The sequence below is a fragment of the Gymnoscopelus microlampas genome (genome assembly GCF_963454915.1).
Source record: "Gymnoscopelus microlampas genome assembly, chromosome: 12".
NCBI classification, from domain to species: Eukaryota; Metazoa; Chordata; class Actinopteri; order Myctophiformes; family Myctophidae; genus Gymnoscopelus; species Gymnoscopelus microlampas.
In genome coordinates, this window is record NC_139949.1 from 41,633,762 (window position 1) to 41,651,139 (window position 17,378).

Sequence of the window (17,378 nt, forward strand, 5' to 3'; positions counted from 1 at the left end):
AGTGATTCTCAACCCTTTTTCCATTTGAAGGGCCCCCAGTTTGATATTATGCATTAGGGCAGTGGTTCTCAACCCTTTTCATGACAAGGACCCCCAAATTAATATGTATTTGCCCGCACCCCCCCCCCCCCCTCCATCTGAAAATATGTTGTGCCAGGGACCTCGCCCCCCCCATACAAGATGTTTCAGGATTTTGATGCGACGTGTTGTGAGCTTGTAGATCGGCTATTTTCAAAAGGTCGATGTACTGTATATAGAGGGTTAAAGTGGTTAAACTGAGTTTGAGACCCTCTCCAGGGACCCCTGGGGGTCCCCCGGACCCCACTTTGAGAAACCCCGGCATTAAAGACCACGGACGCCCCATTTGATACAATGTTTTATTTCTGCGACCCCAGCGTAAAAAACGTTAACTCTGAGAGTGTGCAAATGGAACCAAATGGACCCGTAAGGGTCCATTTGGTTCCATTTGCACACTCTCAGAGTTACAGACCCGTGAGGGACCCCTTGTGGTCCCCAAACCCACAGGTTGAGCACAAGTGGCATTATTCCACAGACACACACACACACACACACACACACACACACACACACACACACACACACACACACACCTATTTGTCGATCGCGTTTCGACAACTCGGTTTGAATATCCAAAAAACACGGTTTAATTGACTTTTTCGGCACTTTGTGAAAAAATGCAAATAGAGGGAGTGGTAGTCTTGATCCCAGGCCTGCCTTTGAGGCAGGAGGGTAATTATGAGCGTATTAAGGTAATGCGTAATGCCGGCGTGGACTGCATTTGCAGCATTAAAATTACCCCTCTGAAGTCAAGTGACTAATCCCGTCTTATCCGCGGTATTATTTTCACGTGCGCGCACGCGTCGCATGCTGTCAGATCCGATGTTTTTTTTTTGTTGCAAAAACGATGCTATTTTAATGGCCCCGGATAAGAAGCGCACACACACACACACAAAAATAATACAATCGATTCTCTATCAGGAGCTGCTGGGGCTACAGTAACAACAACAACAACAACGACGTCGAGATTGAACAAGTCTTTAACCCATTAAGAACGGGAACGCATCTGTGTGTCATTTTCAAGATTTCTTTGGGCTATTCAAAAATAGCAGATATACAAGCTCATAGCGCGGTACCGAGTGCCGCGCTATGAGCTTGTATATCTGCTATTTTTGGAGAAAAAAATCGTGAAAATGTGTGCAAATCTTTGAATATTATATATACATTTTTAACTCAAATCTTTGCTTCTGTGGGGGGGTCCCTGAAACAAAATATTTTGAGATGGGGGTCCGCGGCCAAATGCATATCATTTTGGGGGGTCCTTGACATGAAAATGTTTGAGAGCAACTGATTATAGCAACATAAGTTTAAAAAAAAAAACGGTTAGGATTTAGAAGACATTTGTAGAATCCCCAGAAGCAGAAGATTTGAGCTTAAAAATGTTGGCTTTAAAAAATACGTATTCAAAGATTTGCACACATTTTCAAGATAAAAAAAAAAAAAAATAGCAGATCCATAAGCTCACTATGAGCTTGTATATCTGCTATTTTTGCGTTCCCGGTCTTAACGGGTTAAGCCGGAGCATGAGGAGAGCGTTCGGCAAAAGAAGACAAACAACCTGGAGCTCTAAGCTGGGCCGTTATCTTCAAAAGGTCCCTGGAGGATATGAAGGAGGAAATGGCTGTTTAAAGCGGAGCGTGACAAAGACGCATAACCCTGCTACGGCGCCACTCTTATGTGCACACAAACAGTGGTGCAAAGTAACTGAGTACATTTACTCGAGTACTGTACTGCATCGGTTCTCAAAGTGGGGTCCGGGGACCCCCAGGGGTACTTGAAGGGGTTCCAGGGGGTCCCCAGCTAAATGATGGATAGGAACCAAATGGGCCCTTATGGGTCTGTAACTCTGAGAGTGTACAAATGGAACCAAATGGACCCTAACGGGTCCATTTGGTTCCATTTGTACACTCTCAGAGTTAAATTAACATTGATTGATTTACAATATGAATTGGGGTCCCAGAGATAAAAATGCCATTAAATGGGGGTCCGTAGGCTAATGCATGTCAAACTGGGGGTCCTTGAAATTAAAATGGTTGAGAATCACTGCTAGAGAGCCGTGAAAACCTTCTCTTATGGGGGGTCCCTGGCTTATCTTTTCAAATGGGGGTCCGCGGGCTAATACGTGTCAATTAGGGGGTCCTTGACATGAAAAAGTTTGAGAACCACTGCTGTACTGTACAAGTACAATTCTGAGGTAGCCTTTACTGTACTTACTTGCTTTTACGCCACTACGTTGCTTGATAACAGCAGTTATGGTTACTTTGCAGATCGGGATTATTACAAAACATACATTAACCGCCTCAGCCCAATTTCATGGTTTGTGTATTTGAAAATAGCAGAACTAAAACCTCACAATGCATTCCTATATTATGCTATAATGCTACTATACAGTATATATCTATGAATTGAATACCAAGGACCCCAATGGAAACAAGACCGCAATGACTTTTTTTGCTGCTGTATGCCCAAGCAAACATGCTGTGTCGCAAATTTAGCATGTGCTCTGTACCTGTGAAGATCTCTCTGTTTAGATCCTTCTGTACACCACTGTATACTGCCCACCTTTGGAGTCGCTACAGGCAAGGTAGCATCAGACGCCTTACAGTGGCCTATAATGACTGCATGAGGCTGCTGCTGAGAGCTCCAAGAAGCTCCAGTGCAAGCCAGATGTTTGTTAGTGTTGGGGGGTACCCACCTGTGCTGCTGTGCTACGCAACCTTATGTATAGGTTTATGTGTAGAGCATTGGTTCTCAAAGTGGGGTCCGGGGACCCCCAGGGGTACTTGAGGGGGTTCCAGGGGGTCCCCAGCTAAAGGATGGACAGGAACCAAATGGACCCTTATGTGTCTGTAACTCTGAGAGTTAAATTAACATTGATTTTACAATATGAATTGGGGTCCCAGAGGTATAAATGCCATTAAATGGGGGTCCGTAGCCTAATGCATGTTAAACTGAGGGTCCTTGAAATTAAAATGGTTGAGAATCACTGCTAGAGAGCCGTGAAAACCTTCTCTTATTGGGGTCCCTGGCTTATTTTTTCAAATGGGGGTCCGTGGGGTAATAAGTGTCAATTTGGGGGTCCTTCACATGAAAAAGTTTGAGAACCACTGGTGTAGAGCATCTGAGTCAGTAAATGACATAATCGCTGTCATAACGGACCCAACACGCAGTTCTGTCAGGTTCACCTCTAGACTGTGGAACCATTGGCGCACATGTCTGTATGTCAGAAACTGAACAATGTGGGCTATTTGCAGTTTTTTTCCCCTTTTTTTCCCTGTTTTTATTGTGTGGTGTTGTATTATTGTGATATGGATCTTCCTAGGTCTGAAATAAAGATTGAATTGAATTTGGACGGACCTTTTAGACAAAGTATTATAAATGTAATTGTGCTGTTTACATTTTTGATTTTGTCTAATTAAAATATTCAATCAATCAATCAATTCCATTGCATTGTGAGTTTGTAGATCTGCTATAGTATTTTTTAAAAGAAGGAAAAGAAAGCGAAACGAGTCATTCTGCATTACGAGTAGCTAACTTTTATGTTTGGTAGTCAGTACTGTATATTTTGATACCAATACTTTTCCGCTCTTACTCGAGTAAAACTTTGAATGTAAGCCTTCTACTTGTAAACAGAGTATTTCTACCTTGTGGAATTGCTACTCTTACTTAAAGGTAGGGTAAGTGATTTTCTTTGGTTAAAATAAGTGTTAAATAGCTCTATATTCTGATTGTACTCATTGCTATAGTGTTTGTTTGAGTGTTTGTTCAGTATTAGGAGTCTCCTTGTCTCTCCAGCTCTTTATAAAACAGAAAATGCATTTTCGTTTCAGTTTCAGTTTCATTTAATATCTTTCCACTCAAACAGAGAGCGTCTCCTTTCAAACCCCAATGGTTCTAATCAGCCCCCCGCCCACAGGAGTGGCCCAATTCTCTCACAACTTGCTACAAAAATCCCTCATGAAAAACTATATAATCTACTACCTTTCATTTTCAACCTTCACATGTGTCTCCTTCTCTAATAATCAAAAACTGCTATATATTTCATCTCGCAATTTACTTCCGGATGGTTCGTTTTGCACTTTTTTTGCCACATCGGTCACGGGAAAGAAATAAGCGCTGCCGTGGTCTATGGAAACGAGCCCAAAAGTGCACCCAAATAAGCCCAAAATCGCTTATACAAACAGTCAGACCTGGCAACGCAGCCTACGCCAATCATGCGTGAGAGATCTACAAGCTATGGGGCAGAGACGCCACCGTATCTTAGCAACAACTACAGCGCTCACTCTCATTGGTCGTGTCACGCTAAGAGCAGTCTCCAGACAATGGCATCGCAGACAGCTTGCTGTTACTGCTGTAGCCATGACAGTCAGTCCCAGCGACGACGGACAGGGCGCTGTGATAGCTGCCATGTCGCTAACGCTAACGTGCTTGTCATGCCTGCAGCGGCTGTGCAATCACTTTGTCAACAATGCACGTTCGTGTGGTGAATGTCAATATTGCTGCTCAGTTAGTCCATTGTAGATGGTGTATGTTTGTGTGTGTCTTCTGGAGAACTATATAGCTCCACAGCAACTACAGTAACTAACGTAATGGCAGGACCGCCCCGTGCAACGCATGTTAGGCTGCATTATGGTCATGTAGTAATTTCAGATAATTTCGCTCCGATTACAGCAGTGCTTATCAACCCTTTCACGCCCCCCCCCACCCCCCCCCAAATAAACGTACTTGATCTGGGGACCCCCCCATTCTGTTTGACTCCGTTCCACAAGTACATATTGTGAAAAGAGCCGATCTACAAGCTCAAAACGCCTCACGTTGAGAGGCTGTAAGCTTGTAGATCGGCTATTTTCTACATGACTGCCTCTTTCTTACATTCTTTGACAATGTGGCCCATGTTTTCATAGTATAGTTTGTTGACTACTTTTGTTGCAGAAATGCTCATTTCCTTTACTTTCCTTTTTTCATTGTCTCCGCCAGGCCGAAAGGCATGGCGCAAGACTATGTTTCACCCCCTGTCCGTCCGTCTGTGATAGCTAATCTCTCACATCGTTGACTTGATCGCAGCAAAATAACAGCCCGATGAGTCAGTGAGAGCTGGATAAACGAGGTAAAATGTGTCAAAAGGAGTCTGTACGGCTGTCGATAAATGAACACATGACGTCGGTGGGAGAGGAGATATTGTGTCTTTTGGACAAACAGCAGCGTCGTGCTGATGTTTGTTGTGTGAAGCAGCTTAATGTCAGAGTGTTTGTGTTGGAGCGCCTCAGTGCGGCTGCAGAGTTCATGTGCAACCTCTTCCAGAGAGACACAGAGACACTAGAAACTCTGCTGGGGAAAAAAAAAACTGCTGGGCATTGACTTTCATATGGATATTGATCTACACACTGCAGGTATATCTGCTACACACACAACATCAAACTACACACTGCAGGTATGATGCAGCGTTTGCATTACAGCCAGCATGCCAGCGTAGTTCCCATATGGTTTCAAGGTGGGCTAAACCATATGGACCCCATGTCAGCAATGTCAGCGGCATCCACGTCAGTCCCAACTGCGATGCCCATGCAGGCTATAAGTAGCTTCTACCTGGCCCTTAGGTGGGCCCCAACTACCCATGTTTATGTGGGACCAAGGCGGGTCCTACCTGGGTTTGCCCATGCAGGCTTTAACTGGGTTCTACCTGGGCCCTAGGTGTACCCTAACCAACCACAGTGCAGTGCCCATCGCTCCAATTGTTGTGACGTCAGGGCTCTCAATACTGCACATTGGTGGAGGAGGAGGGGCCGCAGGGCGACCGCACACATCGCTGAACCAATGGTACCCCACGGATGTTTCCTCTGGGGATTTACAATCTGCCCCTCTATGCCACATATCATCCGCACTACAGGGTCTTCACTGACCGAGCCACGGCCCCACTGACCCTCATGACGCTACGCCACTTATATGAGTTGCCAAGTGGCCGCGGGCGCTACGTGGGCGTGGCCGCGGGCTAGACGCGAGCCCCCGCGTAGCGGGGGCGAGCTTCTAGTTTTATCCAATCAGGACAGAGAACTCAATCTGGATATAGATTAAACAAGTGAAATTGGAAGTGATGACACTAAGAAATGAGCAGGCAAATTTGGAACTGGAACACTATACAAATTAAGCTTAAAAATGGGTACTTTCTCCTGATTGGCTGAGATTTTGACACCTACCGGAAAATGTATTTTCTGTTTATTAAAGAGCTGGAGAGACGGGGAGACTCCTGTTACTGAACAAACACTCTATAGCAATGATTACTATCAGAATATAGTGCTTTAACCTTTTAACAAAATACTTTTTGTTTTAACCAAAAAATATCACTTACCCTACCTTTACTTAAAATATCGGGAGTACTTCTTCCCACCACCACTGGGTGCACAGCGGCATCCACACTTATGTGCTTCAGTTTGATGTTCAAGCAGCACCATGAGAGCAGCAGCAGCTATAATTTGGTGTGTGATCTGATGGAGGAGGACTGAAGGTGATCTCTCGATGGGACACCTGGGAAATCACAGCAGCTGCACTGCGAGTGACGTGAGCGCTGCGTTGATTACGACGACTCTTGTCCCTTAACCACTTAAGACCTGGAACTGTGTCATTTTTAGATTTGAGCTAAAAAAGCATTATTTTACATTTTGGGCTATTCTAACATAGCAGATCTACAAGCTCATAGCGCGGCACCGAGTGCCGCGCTACGAGCTTGTAGATCTGCTAAAATCGTGAAAATGTGTGCAAATCTTTGAATATGTATTTTTTTAAAGAGAACATTTTTAACTCAAATCTTTTCTTCTGGGGGGTCCCTGGAACAAAATATTTTGATGGGGGTCGGTGGCCAAATACATATCATTTTGACATGAAAAAAAATTGAGCACCACTGATATAGAATATGTTTTTCAGAATACTGTTGAGATTTAGGAGACATGTAGAATCAGCTTCAGGTCTCAATGGGTTAACCACTTAAATCCTCTAGTCTTAGCAAAACGGACCTGAGTTGCAACTGTACTTGAACCACTTTTTACCCCCCGTCTACACCAAATGTGTTTTGCCAAAAAATAGCCAATCTACAAGCTCACAATTAGGGTTGGGACTCGTTAGGATTTTAACGGTTTCGATTCCTTACCTCTTGACGATTCTGGTTCCTAACGATTCCGATTCCCGATTCCTAATATTCTTTTTTTTTCTGACATGCATTATACTTATAATATACAGTGGGTGACCATTGACTTTGTCGCTTTTCATAAGAGTATCACTTCACTCATTTGCCTCACCCGCTTTGCAGTAAATTTAAGTTCCAAATACTACCACAAGGTGCCGCTTTGGAGTCACTTTTTTTGTGACAGACAGACAGCCAGACAGACAGCCAGACAGACAGACAGACAGACAGACAGACAGACAGACAGACAGACAGACAGACAGACAGATAGATGTCTTTTATTATTATTAATAATAATAATAATAACTAGCAATAATTACGTGTGCTTAGAGCGTTTAAATTGGGTTTTCTGTTCAGCGTCGGGCAGTCAGGAACGCATCTCTGTCATTTTAGAAATGTTCAGACACACATTGGTTTCTGTCTGTCTGTCTGTCTGTCTGTCTGTCTGTCTGTCTGTCTGTCTGTCTGTCTGTCTGTCTGTCTGTCTGTCTGTCTGTCTGTCTGTCTCAAAAGTCCGTGGAGAGACAGACAGACAGACAGACAGACGTCTTATATGTTGTTTTTTTCTCGCATCAATTTCTGTATAGTAGTATTCTACCTCTTTCGTCCATAAATGAAATAATCCAGTTAGTGTAGCGGTTAAAACTGATGTCCGGCGATTTTACGACCCGGGTTCGAATCTCACGCTATTAGCATGCTGACCTGCTATTTTTACTTTTACTTCTACTCCACTACATCTCAGAGGAAAATATTGTACTTTTACTCCACTACCATTATTTGAACGCTTTAGTTACTAGTTACTTTGCAGATATAAATCATTACATTATAAAACATACATTATTTGCCCTATTTCATATAGTCTATTTGAAAATGGCCGATCTACAAGCTCACAATGCATTGCGACGCATTGTGAGCTTGTAGATCAGCTATTATCAAACATTTATTTGCCAATACTTTTGCACTTTTACTTTGATTGAACTCAAGTAACATTTTGAGTTCATCCATGACCGTAACAGACGACCGTCATGTGATCCATGGCCAACAGCGAGGCGTTTGTTTTCATTCTTATAAGACCGCGTGGCTCATTTATATGCACGTGAAAGTAACTAAGCGGAAAGTAACTAAGTACATTTACTCCATGTCCACTTGTTGCTGACGGTGGTAGTGTAGGAGCAGCGCTGTAAAAGCCCCAAGCGTCATCGGTGCAGGAAAGATGCGTATTTGGTTGTACACACGGAGACGCAAGGGTGGCGTTTTCAGTCGGAATTCAAATCATGATGCAACACTTTGTGAGCTTGTAGATCGGCTATTTTCGCTACTTTTATGGGACACTGTTGTACAACAAAGTAGAATTAATTTGTGAAGAAAGAAAAACCCATTAACAGTTGAAAATAGCCTACACCAGAGGTTTTCAACCAGTGGTCCGGGGACCACCAGTGGTCCTTGAGGGGGTTCCAGGGGGTCCCCAGCCAAATTAATAGTTAGCAACCAAATTGACCCTTATGTGTCTGTAACTCTTAATGTACAAATGGAACCAAATGGACCCGTCAGGGTCCATTTGGTTCCATTTGTACACTCTCAGAGTTAAATGAACACTGATGATGATGATACAGTGTAGATTGGGACGCCCAAGAAATCTAAATGGTTGAGTCCCTGGCATATCTTTTCAAATGGGGGTCCCTGGGCTAATATGTGTCAATTTGGGGGTCCTTGATGGGAATAAGGTTGAAAACCACTGGCCAATAAGGTTGAAAACCACTGGCCTACACCATTTCTGCCCATCCCTCTAACTTCATGTAGGCGCATTAAAAATATCAAAATTGGCCGCTCTGAATTTGTATCTGAACAAATACTTTGATAGAAGAGATAGGCCTACAGAGGTACTGTAGGGGGGAGGGGGAACCTGATAGCAGAGTTCCTCACTTGGCTTATTTGGAATAATCATTAACATAACCGGTTTGGCAAGAGACTGGGCCAGTGTTGTAGGCTAGTGCTAATTTTGGAAGTGGGGGAGCAAGGTTCTTGAGCGGATTGGAGTTTTTTTTTTGTTACTTTATTTCGGTTTTAGGGTTAAGCTCTGATCCACCCGTCCCCCCCTCCCACGAAAGCCCCCCGACCCCCCGCACGCAACCACTCCGCCGCGCTGCGCCAGGCCGCGCTGCGCTAAAACGCACTGTCTGTGCCTGTGGTGGCCTACTGAAAGCTAATAACATAGTAGTATGACAAGGGTGCAATTATATTCAATGATATTCAATTGTTTTGTGGAAAACACATGGCTCATCATGCTTAATTAAAGAGAGACTCACTTGCCTTTTCTTAGTGCTTTTCATTGTTTGGACAGAAGAAATTGTAAACATTTAGCCAATATTCGATCATCATTAAATAACAGACAGTGAACTGGTAAACTGGTGACAGCATGTCATGGATAGCACATTAATTCTTAAACAATATTGAGGAGGAAATAAGTATAAACGAGGAAATAAAATAAAACAAACCAAAAAGACGCCAATAACCCCTGTCTTATAAAAACTGCCAAAGTGGGTCGGGGTTATCTGACATGACAGGCTGTGCCACTTTGGTTTTTGTGCTTTCTGCCGTGCGATGTGCTCGCAGCCAAGTCTTGACATAAGGCTCTGGATTCCAGGACCTGAGCGGAGGTCCATATGTCTAATAAACATCAGAGCCGACACACGTTCTGTATGTAGTCGCGAACGGAGTGATGTTATTATGAGGTTCAATGTTCATCAAACTAAAGCCGCACACGCAGAGACGTGCAGAGAGATTTGGAGAGGCAGGGGCTGGAATTTCAAAAGGGCACATGCATGTGTCCCCCCTGCGCAAAATTTTGCGGATATTCGTCGGATTCGGGTACTTTTTTACCCGTTTTTTGTTACTTTATTTCGGTTTTAGGGTTAGGGTTAGGGTTATAGATATATAATAAAAAAAATATAAAAAAAAACTTTTTTAAATAATTTTTTTTATTGTGTGGCTTTGGATAAAACATTGGTGGCTATAGCCACCGAAGCCCCCGCCTAACGACGCCACTTATTCTTCTGTATAATGAGTACTTTTACTTAAGTAAAGAAATTGAGTACTTTTCCCACCACTGCTGCTGACACAGAGAGAGAGAGCGAGAGAGAGATATATATAGGCTCCTGCTTGACAAGTAATTTCAAATTAACAGCTATATATATTTTTTTTTTGTCCATACATACCTAATCTGTCTCAAACAATTGGTCCGTGTTCTGCGTGCATTCACTGCGTTCAGTTGTGCCCTCAGTTAGGTTTCGATAGTGTATAATATACTTCGTTTGCCGGGCGGTATCGCGCACACAAAAAATAGCCGATCAACAAGCTCACAATGCCTGGCGTTGCGACGCGTTGTGAGCTTGTAAATCAACTATAATTCTGCGCGAGCACTGCACGGCACGGGGCTCAATTAAGTAAGCTTTACTGCAGGTGCGAGGCCAACGGGCGCACGCAGGGGTTTCTACAGTTTACAGTCAGAGGAGACAAGGGCACTTTTTACCGACAGACAAAAGGGCAGGGGCTCAAGCCCCCTTTGATGTCTATGTGTGCACGTGCATGCCACACGCATTCTGCCGAGCTGCATGGAATGAGCATATTACAGTTAATAAGGGGTACAAGTGCAGCTGGTACCCTTCTCCCTCCACATTCTATGTAGGCCTAGGCATAGTCCCTAAAAGCATTCACTGAAGATTTTTCGAAATCTCACCTGCACAACCCAATATTATGCTGTTGTTACAAATGTAATGCAGTAAACATGAACGTAGCGTTAACCGTGGTGATGTGTTGGATAATATTCACCCGCAGCTGGTTTTAACGAGACAGCAGCGTATATGAAAATGCTTCACAGATGATCCGATCATCTTTATTTTTAAATTGATGATGAAAGCCGCACACGCAAAATGGGGGTCCCCAATATGGTTATTTTGGGGGGTCATGGCCTGAAAAAGATTGAGAACCCCTACTTTGATGCATCTCTCTCTCTCTCTCTCTCTCTCTCTCTCTCTCTCTCTCTCTCTCTCTCAGAGAGAGACCTTGTCTTTGTACAGAGAGACAGAGAGAGAGAGCGCATCTGGATAAAAGAGACTTTGTCTTTGTATAGAGAGAGAGAGATAATTAACATAACCGGTTTAGCGATGAATAGACTGGACAAGGAGCACATGTCGTTGAAGAGTTTTTTGGTTTGCAGTTTACTTAAGTAAAAATATCAATACTGCAATGTAGAAGTAGCCTACTCTGTTACGAGTAAAGTATATATAGTAGGCCTATATTATATTAATTTCTCTCTCTCTCTCTCTGTGTGTGTCTCTCTCTGTGTGTGTGTGTCTCTCTCTCTCTCTCTCTCTCTCTCTCTCTCTCTCTCTCTCTCTCTCTCTCTCTCTCTCTCTCTCTCTCTCTCTCTGCCAAAAATAGACTAAAATGTTAGAAAATAGAGTTGCATCGCGACTCTTTGTGGGCTTGTAGATCAGATTTTTTTGCCTGTTTAATAGCCACGCTGAAATTGCATCTGAACAAATAGCCTGCCTTGATAGACCCCCCCCCCCCCCCGCTCAAAGAAAGAGACACACGGCATAAGTGCACACACAGAAAGCACAGAACGTATGACCCCAGTATATATTAAATATATATATATATATATATATAGTGCCACTGAACCACCACCACAGAAATACAATTTGTCAATTCAAATGAGCTATTGGCAAGAGAAAAAAATACGTTTATTTTCCCGTCTCGTTTTATCAATTAAGACGTTAAAATTAAACTAATGTTAAGCTCAGCATCATGCTATCTAACTTTATTTGCTTAATATTTTGCTTAATATAAATGTCACATCTTGTACTGTAAGCAACAGACAGGATCTTTCTCTGTCTTTCTAGGAAAAACAGTGCCTAAAAACCCCAAAACAAACAATTTTGCTATTCAAATGAGCTATTGGCATGATAAAACATACGTTTACATTTTCCAAAGCAAGTGTCAAAACATAATACAAAAGTGTAAAGTAATGTATGTACAGTTTGGAGAGGATATACAGTATACTAGTAACAAATATATTCTTGCTGTCTGCTGTGGGCTGTAGGCAGCTGTAGGCAGTAGACCGCTGCTGCCCCTAGTGGCACAGAGTGGAAATCATACATGCCCTGCATGAAACGCATGAGAAGAATGAAAAAAAACGACAAAGTCAATGGTCACCCACTGTACAAGTACATAATAAACACAAATTCAATCATACTGTACAAATCGGCGTATCCACCCCACACACACACTTGAGCCAAATCAGTAGCGTGCACAGACATTTTGAGGGGCAGGAGCTCAAGTAAATTATACTTTTTTTTGTTTAGTTGGTCTGCTCTTTTTTCCCTCTACACCTATACCTCTTTGCCAAAAATATATGCTATTTTTGACTAAAGTTCTCCTCAGAAAAGGGATGCTAGGTTTCGAGTGGTTATGGTAAAAAGAAAAATCATATCACATAAAGATTTGGCGGACCCCCTGTAGTAACTCTGAGGACCCCCTAGGGGTCCCGGACCCCCTGTTGAAGACCCCTGCTGTAAACTGGAGAAAAAAAAGTGCCCTTTTTTTCAAAAAGGCACTTCTGGTCAAGAGGGCAAAGGGCAGGTGCTCTAGACCACCTAGAGTCTATCTGTGCACGTCCCTGTTCAAATGGTTAAACTTTCATCTGAGATAAATTGTTGGCTTTCTTTTTTTTCTCCCTCAACCTTTTTGCCTTAAGTGCAAAACTCACTTTCACTTCAAACTCCGATTCCCCAGAGAACGGTTTCCAGCCTCTCCAAGTGCTAATGATTAGTCAGAAAGCTGGTGTGTGTGTGTGTGTGTGTGTGTGTGTGTGTGTGTGTGTGTGTGTGTGTGTGTGTGTGTGTGTGTGTGTGTGTGTGTGTGTGTGTGTGTGTGTGTGTGTGTGTGTGTGTGTGTGTGTGGGAAAGCGAGCACGGGAGAGAGTTTGTCCTGCAGCATCAAATATAGTGTTTTGAAAACCCAAATCACAGAAGGAGCCAAAGGAACTCTGCAATCATGTTTTACTTTACATACATACAGTGTGTGTGTGTGTGTGTGTGTCCTATATTTATATATTTCTATACAGTATATACCGTATAAGCAGCATATATTGCATAAACATCTCGACTCAGGGTTGTTTTGAGACGCAAACGGTTGCATTAGTACATTCAACATGAAAGAAATACGGAGCTTCAAATGAGAACGGTGAGTCACACGGAAATGAAAGCCGTGAAGATACCCTGTGTCGCCATACTGAGTGTAGAGTGTGGATATACAGTAGTGCAAATTAGGAGGATGTACAAAGGCTTTTTTTTTTAAAAAGTGGGTTCTTTAAAAAGTGAGGCTACTGACTACCTTATTGCCAGACCCAGGAGGTTGGGCCTACATGAGGATTTGTACCTGTTTTCTCCATACATGGGCATGCCCCCTTTTCCCTTAGGCCCCAGCCATAAAGGTCTGTCCCCCTTTTGTCCATACATGGGCATACACAGGCTGACACGTCATGTGAAGGCTTATAAAAGTCCATACATGGGCATAAATAAATAAGGCTTTTTTAAGGCTTTTTGTGACGTAGTCAACCATTAGGGGTCTGGCAGTACCAGGTCTCCTGGTTCCCTTGTTAAATAACATTATGATAATTATAACAAACAAAGGACATTGTTAACTGTTTGTACTGTAAGCAACAACAGTAACCTTTGCGTCCTCTTTCTACCATGATAGCCTGTAGATTGGCTATTTTCGCTGATGAGAGGTGGTGCAGAGTAAACGAAAGAAAACATTTCACCCAATTATCTAAACCTGTGAAGTGACAATAAACAATACAATTCTAAGAAGATTAAAGGAAAAATAAAAGGTTTTACTTTTCTTCAAAGTACCAGAGATGGAGGTCACATAGAACAAGAGGCAGAGAGCACCATAGTGTCAAACGGCTCAGTATATACCTGTTCTCCTTCGGTGAAGACCCTCCGTCCGGAGGTCCAGGTGATGCTGGGCGTGGGGTCTCCTGAAGCCTCACACGTCAGGGTCACCTGCTCCTCCAGCTCTGACGCCGTCTGGTTGTTCAGGTACGTTATCTTGGGTTGAACTGGACAACAACAACACAAAACATGAATCATCAGCCAGTGGTGTAAAGTAACTAAAGTACATGTACTCAAGTACTGTACTTAAGGTCAATTTTGTCTGTCCAATTGTCAGTACTTTTACTTCCTACTCCACTACATCTCATCAGAGGCAAATATTGTACTTTTTACTCCACTACAATTATTAGAAAATTTGAGTAACTGGTTACTTTGCAATTATCAATTATTATATTATAAAACATACATTGACCACTTTAGCCCTAGTTTATACTCACGCTATTTGAAAATAGCAGATCTACAAGCTCACAGCGCGTCGCGTCGCGACGCGTTGTGAGCTTGCAGAACTGCTATTTTCAAACATTTTAGCACTTTTACTTTAAGTACATTTTGATACCAATAATATTATACTTTTACTCAAGTCAATTTTTATTTGCGGACTTTCACTTGTAACGGAGTATTTGTATATTGCCGTATAGATACTTTTACTTAAGTAAAATATCAGAGTACTTTTTACACCACTGATTGTCGCTTTCTGTTTTTTTTTCTTTTTTTTTCTCGTAAATTAACGCCCTACTTCTAATTGTCTCCGCCAGGACAGACTATGCTTTCGTTCTCGTCCTTCCGTGTGTCCACCAAGCTAACATTGGTCAAGCTTCGCGTGACACGTGACAATATGTTGAAAGGGTGTGCTTTGATTGGCTAGCGAGACGCATGATGAAATAGAGACCTATAAATAGGTGAGTCACTTCAAAAGATCATTTCTTTTGAAGTGAGGTAAGACAGGATTAATCAGGAACACTACTGGCGGAGACCTGTGCTCCGAGGAGCACATTTTCTAGTTTTCCCTGTTCTTGTACATACGGTATGTGTTTTATAACGCTGCTACAATGTCTGATGTAACAATAATGAAACCTTGGTGGGGTCTTATTACGGTAGGCTACTTAGGATGGCTACCACGTGTTGTTTGTTTGCAAGAAACTGGGATCTCAACACCTATTACCATTTGTTTGTGATGCAAGTGGAGGTCAATGGGGTCACGCAAAGACAAAAAACAAAAACTATATTGTTACCATTTTTTTGCAGAAAACAATTGACCCCTATTGGTAGCAATATTGTTAAGAGACCAATTCTCACATCAATTTACAACTGGTAAAAATGTACTGTATAACCAGGGTTAAACCCTGCCGTCCATGTTTTGAAATGAGCGAATGAATAAATAAATAAATGAATAAATAAACGCATAAAAAAACCCTGCTATTGTTGCTATTTGTCGTACAATGAAGGATATAGGACTCAGGTGGTTAAAAAAAACAACCCTCAAGCTTCTGTTTAACCCATTGAGACCTGGAACTGTGTCATTTTTAGATTTCAGCTAAAAAGCATTATTTTACACTTTGGGCTATTCAAAAATAGCAGATATACAAGCTCGTAGCGCGGCACAAGCTTGTAGATCTGCTATTTTTGAAAAATCGTGAAAATGTGTGCAAATCTTCTGAATATATATATTTTTAAAGCAAACATTTTTAACTCAAATCTTTGCTTCTGGGGGGTCCCTGGAACAAAATATTTTGATGGGGGTCCGCGGCCAAATACATATAATTTTGGGGGTCCTTGACATGAAAAAGATTGAGCACCACTGATACTCAACATACTCTTTTCAGAATACTGAGATTTAGGAGACATGTAGAATCGGCTTCAGGTCTCAATGGGTTAAAACGGCGTGCTTAGCGCTGCATAACCTTGTGCTCAACCATTAGATAACGTATTCAGTGCGCGTCCATAACAGCAGGGAAAGGCCAACAACAACAAACGCCACAAAAACACGCTTCTCCTTCTCTCCTGGTATAGCTAAACAGTAATGGAATAATACAGTCAATTCTCTTACCAAACACGTTGAGGCTGACTTCGCCGGCCTTCTCTCCGGCCTTGTTCTTGGCGATGCAGTTGTAATCGCCTTCGTCGACTTTCCTGACGTCTTTTATGATCAGCTCGGAGCCGTCTTCGTTCAGGCTGTACTTGTCGTCCGACTCAAGGACCACGTTATTGCTGTGGATTATTTTTGTTATACTTTTGTATTCACTCAACAGTAAACAAACCAACATACATGTATGAGTGTGTAAAGGGTATCTTCACATTTCTATAGTTACAATTGAATGACTTTTAAGACCTTTTTCCATACCAAATTGGTTAAATTGTCAAATGTTATGTCAGAAACAGGCACATATTGTGAAAATAGCCGATCTACAAGCTCACAACGCCTCGCCAAGCCATCCAAGCTCATCATGACCATTAAACATTTGATTCTGTGAAAAAAAATATTTGAAAACCACAAAACAAAGGGTATTTATTATAGTCTATCACATTGGTTCTCAAAGTGGGGTCCGGGGACCCCCAGGGGTCCTTGAGGGAGTTCCAGGGGGTCCCCAGCTAAATGATAGATTAGGCACCAAATGGACCCTTATGGGTCTGTAACTCTGAGAGTGTACAAATGGAACCAAATGGACCCTAACGGGTCCATTTGGTTAAATTAACATTGATTTTACAATATGAATTGGGGTCCCAAGAGATATAAATGCCATTAAATGGGGGTCCGTAGCCTAATGGATGTAAAACTGGGGTCCTTGAAGTTAAAGTTATTCTAGGCTTTAAATAATTGTTATAAATATTTTTGGAAAACTCTATGTGACAAAAGGATGGGCTTGGGATCGGTGGAACCACAAAATGGCCGCCACTGCTACAGTATGCCCTATGATACGAGATGATTCTCAAACTGAAGGGAACAGTTTCTGTTTTTGACTTCACAATCAGGCCCGCTGGCCCCCGGATGAATAATAGATTTCTTTGGATCGGCAAAACCATTTGGGAAAAAAAAGTGGTTGCAGACGTGGTGTGGGCCTTGGAAAAGCAGAGCCTCTCCCCCTGCTGCTCTCTCCCAGTGGTGGAAAAAGTACTCAAATGTTTTACTTAAGTAAAAGTATCAATACTGCAATCTAGAAGTACTCTGT

At 42.5% G+C, this 17,378-nt stretch overlaps 1 protein-coding gene across 2 annotated transcripts in view; it reads right to left on the reverse strand.

Annotated features, from left to right (window-relative positions):
* The window catches only part of ncam1a (neural cell adhesion molecule 1a), a 442,425-nt gene that overhangs the window by 77,010 nt on the left and 348,037 nt on the right, over positions 1-17,378 (reverse strand). For both annotated transcript variants that reach the window (XM_084073294.1, XM_084073293.1), the window contains exons 7-8: positions 16,259-16,419; positions 14,236-14,378 (exon numbers count right to left, since the gene is read on the reverse strand). In XM_084073294.1, coding sequence (XP_083929420.1) covers positions 14,236-14,378; positions 16,259-16,419 — 304 coding nt within the window. The remainder of the gene's footprint in view (positions 1-14,235; positions 14,379-16,258; positions 16,420-17,378) is intronic.